Source organism: Heloderma suspectum, chromosome 1, assembly GCF_057233095.1.
Source record: "Heloderma suspectum isolate Gila_16-S chromosome 1, 16-S_ref, whole genome shotgun sequence".
NCBI classification, from domain to species: domain Eukaryota; kingdom Metazoa; phylum Chordata; class Lepidosauria; order Squamata; family Helodermatidae; genus Heloderma; species Heloderma suspectum.
The window spans coordinates 14,051,713-14,059,361 of record NC_139458.1 but is presented as its reverse complement, the minus strand read 5'-3'; the positions used below and the strand labels follow the sequence as shown (position 1 = coordinate 14,059,361).

The 7,649-nt window shown below is 41.7% G+C and overlaps 1 protein-coding gene across 2 annotated transcripts in view; it reads right to left on the bottom strand.

Annotated features, from left to right (window-relative positions):
* Nucleotides 1-4,379: 4,379 nt before the first annotated feature.
* HIF1A (hypoxia inducible factor 1 subunit alpha) overlaps nucleotides 4,380-7,649 on the bottom strand; it is a 67,832-nt gene continuing 64,562 nt past the window's right edge. For both annotated transcript variants that reach the window (XM_084836607.1, XM_084836617.1), the window contains exons 14-15: nucleotides 7,236-7,362; nucleotides 4,380-6,284 (exon numbers count right to left, since the gene is read on the bottom strand). In XM_084836607.1, coding sequence (XP_084692733.1) covers nucleotides 6,133-6,284; nucleotides 7,236-7,362 — 279 coding nt within the window. In that variant the 3' untranslated portion in view covers nucleotides 4,380-6,132. The remainder of the gene's footprint in view (nucleotides 6,285-7,235; nucleotides 7,363-7,649) is intronic.

Here is a 7,649-nt window from a genome sequence, read left to right as displayed (position 1 = left end):
ACTAGACAAATTCATGAAGCACAGGTCTATTCCTTGTCATAGCTAAAAGGAACTTTCATATATGGAGGCAGTGTACCTCTTAATACCACTTCGTTAGGAACAAGCAAAAGGGGAGGCCATTGCCTTTCTGTGGCTTTCTGGAAGCAGCTGGTCTGGCAGGCCACTAATTGGAAACAAGACTGTAGTGCAGCCACACTTGGAATACTGTGTCCAGTTTCTGTTGCCACAACTAAAAAGGTATATTGTAGTTGGAAAAGGTGCAGAAAAGGGCAACTAAAATGATCAAGGGGCTAGAGCAACTAACTCCCCCTTATGACAAAATGTTAGTGTCTGGGACTGTTTAACTTAGGAAAAAGGCAAGTACAGGGAGACCTTATAGAGGTGTACGAAATTATTCATGGTGTGAACAAAGTGGATAGGGAGACATTGTTCTCCCTCTCGCATAATTCTAGAAGCTGGGGTCATCCCACAAAGCTGACTAGTGGGAGATTCAGGATGGACAAAAGGAAGGATTTCTTCACACTGCACATAGCTAAACTGTGGAATTCACGACAAGATGTATTGATGCAGTTTGGACAGCTGTAAAAGGGGGTTACACAAATTCATGGAGAAGGCTGTCAGTGGCTACTAGTCCTATATATGGCTATATGCTACCTCCAGTATCAGAGGCAGTATGCCTATGCACGCTAGTTGCTGGGGAACAAAACCAGGAGGGTCCTATTGTACTACCCTACTTCTTGTTTCCTGCGGGCAACCGTGGGCAGTTTCCCACAGGGGTTTGCCACTGTGTGAACAGAATGGTGGATGAGACAAATCATTGGTCTGATCCAGCATGACTGTTATCTTCTTATGACTAGGTGGACCTTGCGTCTGATCCAGCAGGACTCTTCTATCATCACAGGGTTGCCCTGGACACAGTAAGGTTGGGGGTGTAGTAACTGGGACAATTTGCCTAGGGGCTCCACTAAGCAAAGGACCCCCTGCCTCAGAGCTCACCAGAACCTCCCCCCCCCAACACATAGGTTGTTGTAGGGGGCAGTAGCAGAGCCCCCAACTTCATGCCTGCCACAGACCCCAAAAATCCTCCGGAGGGCTCTGTGTTATCATGCAGGGATAAGAAAAAATCTATAACAGCTATTTAAAGCAGAGAAACCCTTTTCTCCTTTGCTGACAGGTAGGTCAGCGCAAGGAATGTTAAACCTCACCTGCCATTCGTAGCCTGGCTTGTAGAATTAGATAGGTTATGTGCCTCCTCAGTATGGTGGTCAAACTTAAATGAGACCATTTAATTTCTCCTGGTTTAGTCAATTTTTGTCAATAGTCAATTTTTCTATTGGACTGCAAGGAATAAATACCTCTGAATTTGGGAGGGGAAGTAATGAGAAAAAGGTCCTGAGAAGGGACTGATTAAAGCAAAATGACAACAGTGCGAGTTGTCATAATACAGCATCATCAAGCAGTTTATTGCTTCTCTAAACAAGAAGAATGTGGAAAGGCATTTTAAGATGTTAAATCATTTTAGATGAGAGACATCTCATATGTTCTGTGCTCTCTAGAAATGATAAAGGGGGTAGGATATGTCAGTCTGTCATACCAAAATGTATATAAGCTTTCTCGTCAATGTATGGTTAGATTCATATACCATGCCACAATTTGTTCAACCAATTAACAGTGCAACTCTATCGTGAGCTCCATTGAACTCAGTGGGACTTACTTCTGAGTAGACATCTATAGGATTACACTTCAGATAATTTTCTGCATCTGGAACAGCTACTATCAGCAAGACGTCGTACCATAAAGTGTGTATCTATTTACTAGTTACATAGAAGTTCACTTACAAATTCACAGTATAAGCAGTTTAATTTAAAATAGCACAATTAAAACTAGATCTACTTTAAAGCACGTTAAGTCTACATGAATTTCTTAAAATTGACGGAATGGCTGTCAAACACATTGTTAAGGCTGCCTGGCATGTGGAAAAAGTATCTCTGTGTGAAAGGTGTTTGCCTTTCCAAGGGATACTCCCTATATCCTTGTATGCTACCCCCTAAGACAGACATATGAGAACTATCTACGTGGAACATGTTCAAAATCTGGCTAGATATGGTGGAGAATCCCATTTTAAATGAATCGGGTAAGGTATTCTTAAATGCTCTTCCACTGTGATGTGGAACGCTGAAATTCAGTAAGGAGCACAGAATGTGACATTGGACTCAGAATACAGCTTCCTACAGTTTTCAGATTTCTTCCTTAAAAAATAATTCTCCAAACCATGTTTCTAGCCCCTGTGGCCACAAAGATGTTTGCAAGTGTCTGGTTAAATCTCTAAGCTGCAGAATTTGGATGGCCTGTGTGTAGATTTGTGTTCTTCATGCTAAAATACACTGGCTGTGTGGCACAGAACCTCCCCAAATAAAGGTGATTGCTGTAACAAAGATCCCTTGGGTTACAGCCACTCTCTGGATCAGCTACCAAATGGAAGACGCCTCCTGCTTGCAGTTGTAAGGAAAGGAAAAAAGGAAAGGTTCCTCCTGTGCAAGCGCCGGGTCATTGCTGATCCCTAGAGGGGTGCCGCTTACACTGGCGTTTTCATGGCAGACTGTAGCGCGTTGGTTTGCCATTGCCTTCCCCGTCGTGACTACCTCTCCCCCAGCAAGCTGGGTGCTCATTTTACCGACCTCAGAAGGATGGAGGACTGAGTCGACCTGAGCCAGTTACCGGGGGCCCAGCTTCCGCTGGGATCGAACTCAGGTCGTGGGGAGAGTTTTGGTTGCAATACTGCCACCTACCACCCTGCGCCACACAAGGCTCTGTAACGCAAGGACCAACCCCAAATAGCAGGACACCAATTGGCACATCCTTTTTTTTTTTTTACTACATACGCAAACAATGCATCTCTTCACTAAACTGCAGATTTGTATCTAAAACTATAGTCTCCAGTATGGATATTGTTAAATCCTTTCCGTCTGTGTTTTCCCAGATTGTCAGGTGTCTTTTGTTCCATCATCCACTCATGGACAGAATCGGAATTTTTCAGGGATGTACGAGAATTTCATTCCTGTTTGGAAATGCCTTAGTGCACACACTGCACAATGGGTTGAAACAAATGTGCCGCTGATAATAGAAAATGCAGTGCAAATAATGGATTCACTTGCATTATTGCCAAGACCCCTTCTTGGCACAGTATTTGTGTGCTCTTTGTGCAGAACACCAGGTTTTTCTGATATCGTGAGGATAACAAAATGGCTAGCTTTTATATCCCAGGAGAAAAACAAGTGAAAGGAGACTGTGCGTATAAGCACAGTTGTGATACAGCAGTTGCTTCTGAGTAGAGAACTCATTATATTCCACTTCAACATTTTCTATGAGGGGAGCAGTTGCTGAAAGGATAGAGAAACAGAAAGGAAGAAACAAAGCCATACGAACAGGATCAGCAAGCGTAGGTGAGTACTCAACGTTATCAATTCTGGCTTGTTATCTCTGTACAAATCTATTCTAAAACTGCCATTCTCTTTTTGAAACCACATGGTTAATTAATGTATTACCCCAAAATGGTTTGTAGACTGCTTCTCCCTCCTATCTCACAATACATCTCCTGTGATAAAGAGGTGGTAATGCAAATACGTTCCAATTCACGCTAAATTAAGTTTAGAAGGAAATGACTACAGGTGTATATAAAAGACAGTCCCTGTCCTGTACCACCTCACATACAGAATACACAAGCCATTATATTAGGGGTTTTATGGTACAGCAGCAAGTAGACTTGTTCTACCTAATTGTGGAGTAGTTTCTTAAGTCTGGCAATTCAATTGCTCTTCTTTAGTAGATGAAAGAGATGTGTTTTAACATCTGGTGATCTCATAGCATCCTGGCTGATTTCAGTACCATCTAGAGCAGGGATGGGGAACATGTGGTCTTCCAGATATTGTTGGGACTACAACTCCCATCATCCCTCACCACCGGTTATGCTGGCTAGGACTGATGGGAGCTGCAGTCCAACAATATTTGGAGGGCCACACATTCCCCATCCCTGGTCTAGAGGCTATGTTCTTAGCCAGTTGCTCTAAAGTTCTGCTGTCTAAGGCTGCAATCCTATACACATTTACCTAGAAGTCCCATTGAACTCAATGGAGCCTTCTTCTGAGTAGACATATAAAGAATTGCACTGTAAGAACAGTGTTCTGCCAGCCATCAGGCCTTGCAAGTTCCTTCAACATCTTAGGATGAGCATGTAAATATCAGACTGATGCACCCCCCAGACCTATCACAGCTCAGTGCACTTCAAGAAACTTTAAGGTGGCATGGTAGGCTTGAGTTGTGAGCTGGAGGCAATCATATGACCATTTCCCCCCAAAAATCACTGTCAACACTGGAAATTCACTGTCATCTGCAAATACAACACTTTGTTGCAGGCCTGGTCCACATATAGTTTATTGATGTAATAAAACAATACAGTTAGTGTTAGATCCAACCACAAAAGAGGGAAAAAGAATGAGTGGAGGGGAGAATTATTATACAGCACACAGAAGGAAAATAAGATGGTTTGGGACAAATTCCCTAAATGAAAATGGTTCCTAAAATATATTCAGCATTACTGAAATCTATCATTAACAAAAAATAAAATAAAAAAAATAAAACACATGGATGTTAATAGCAACAAGGTGCAAAAAAACCAAAACAACAAATATTACCAAGCAACTCAATGATGAAACTGGGCAACTCTGCTAACAAGGCAGGTTGTATTATGATTTGCTTGAAATACCACCTCTACCAAATAGGGTAACTAGAACATTTAATTATTAGATACACAATATTAACATGAACTTTTCACAGCTATAGGCAAGGGAGAATTCTCTCTGAGCTGGCAAAGCAAACATCAAAAACCTCTTTACTTTCAATTAAAAGGAGAATTTATCCACATAAATTACAGAAGAAGAACCCTGCTGGATCAGGCCAAGGATCCATCTAGTCCAGCCAGATGCTTCTAGGAAGACCACAAGCAGAGCAAGACGCCTTTCCCTGTTGCTTGTCCCCCGGCAAACTAGTATACTTCCTCCAAACATGGAGGTTCCATTTCGCTATTATGGCAAATAGCCTTATCCTTTGTTCATTTAAAAAGCCATATAAGCCAGTGGCCATCTCCACATTGTGGCAGTGAATTAATGCACTGTGTGAAAAACTGTGTTTTTCTGTGCCGAAAATCAAATTTATTGGGTGAACCCAAGTTCTAATATTGCAAAAAGGAGAAAAAAAATTGCTTTCTCCACAACCATTCATAATTTCATGAACATCCCTCCCACACCATCTTTTTTCCTGATCTAAAAAACCCCCAACGTTGCTAGCCTCTCAAGATCAAACCCTTCTTTTCCCCTAACCCCACTTGGACATTAACACAGCATTTAAGAACCCTCTTATAATACAACGTGACCAAAAAAACATTACTCCAACATTTCTACGTGATTTCACAGGCAATAAACATAAAAAAGAGAAACTGAAAAGGGAAAAATGTCCTCCTTAAAAACTAGCTTTATAAATGTAGAATATATTGCATGAGGAACTGCTGGCATTTTGTTTTTATTTTGTTAAGAAAATAGATTGTGCGATTGTGGCTACAAATGCACTGCTGCAAAGCAATGTTTCTTTTTTTAAAAAAAAAGTTAAGTAAAAATTTATCTGAACATCATAGAGCGACAGAGCACAAGGTGCCTTCAGTGTCCTATGATCACACAATAGAAGGCTTAGGCAGTTTTACTGTGGTGATGTATCTGATAGAAATTTCCTCAGTGACAAACTCCAGGTCTAAATAAAAAATAAATACTTCTTTAAAAAAGGAGCCTACTTCAAAGCTGCCATTGCAAGCGTGTTCTAAATGTACTGAACTTTGATTGTTTATGTACCAAAAAATGCACCATTAGCTGAGTTACTGTTGTTAAAAAAGAAAAAAACCAATGCTCTTTATGTAAGAGACCGTCCAAAGTAGAAAGGGGATCAGATCCACAAACTAACTGAATTAGTGCAGTATTTGTAGCCAGGCTTCTAAAATCAGATATAGAAAATATAAATAGACTGCTTTTAGGTGGTGAGTCACCAGTGTCCAAGAAAACAGAACGATTGTGAAGGGGGGAAAAAAGCTCAGTTGACTTGATCCAGGGCTTTGAGCAATTCTTCGCCTTGTAGCAGATTTCGGTTGCCTTGTATGGGAGCATTCACTTCACAGTCATAGCTGGTAAGTTGCGGGAGTCCCTTCTCGTCCATCGACTGCCCTAGAAGTTTACTTGCTATATCTAAAAGGGAAAAGGGAATGTATGTTATTTGCACAACCTGAGTATCTTGAAAGTACAAGTCACATTATGGCTGCTAGAGATTTAATTAGTGGCACCTGGTAACCAGGGCTGTGGGTATCCTGCAAGAGAGAGGGAGCAGAGAAAACAAGCAGAACTTAGCTTCCTCTTAAAAATATAAAAAGCAAGTTTCTAGTCCTTATGGGTATGAAAATACACCTTGAAAAAGTGTGTGGTCAATGTCTTATATAATATCAAGCCAGAGGAGTGGTGGAATAAGATTTCTAGTAGTCAGTAAGGGGGTTTTCCCCTACCGATAACTAGCCAAATAGTGAAAAAAAAAGCCTGCATTTTTCACAAATATGCACATTTATAGAGCCTGCAGAATTCAGCTTTTCTAGGCACAGAATCTGCATGCAGAACTTTATTGTTAATCTTTTTAATACAAAGCACACATGGCCATACTGATTACTAGCCAAACAGTTAAGGAATGGCTGCTAGATTCTAGTTTCACATTCTGTATCTCTATTTCTTCCTCCCATTCTTAAACTCCTGTGTCCAGCCTGTCCCCCTACCCCCCCACACACAAAAGTAGAGTTCCTCAACAGCTCTCCCATCAATAATGGCTTGTTCCACCATGCTGCTTCCTTTATGCTACTTCAGATTTCCTCCAATCTTCTATGGCAAATACAGAAGCCACTGCTCTTTCTTCAAGGAGCATACATGCTGTTCCACCTACTGGGACCCCTTCTAGACAGGGACCCTGATTAATGGAAGCTCCGTGGCTCCTGAGTGCACTGCCTTCCCCATTTACTTCAGTAATGGGAGGCTTGCACAACTCTGAGTGAAAGCTACATGGGCACAGAAAAGGGGAGAGCACCTGGCTTGTCTTGCTTTATGGGCACTACTAGATTAACACAGTAACATTAGGTCAGCATACACACAGACACTGACCTGATGGTAATAAAATGACTGTCTTTGCCGCCACCTCATTCTGTCCATTAGGTTTGCATCCTTTTACACGTTTCCAAGCCAGGGATACATTTGTTCCAGGAGTACCTGACTGCGCCAATAACGTGCCCTTCAAAAACATACACACACACACAGGAAGGTTTATTTAATGCAATCCCAGAGATATTACATGAACATACTATTGAAAAGACATTAATGAACTACTGTGTAAAAAGGGTTCTCATTTTAAAAGCAAGTATCCTGCAAAGAAGGCAGTGTGGTGTAGTGGCTAGAGTGTTGGGCTGGGAGCCGGGAGATCGGGGTTCTAGTCTACACTCAGCCTGGAAGCTCACTGGGTGACTTTGGGCCAGTCACAGACTCTCAGCCCAACCTACCTCACAGGGTTGTTGTTGTGAG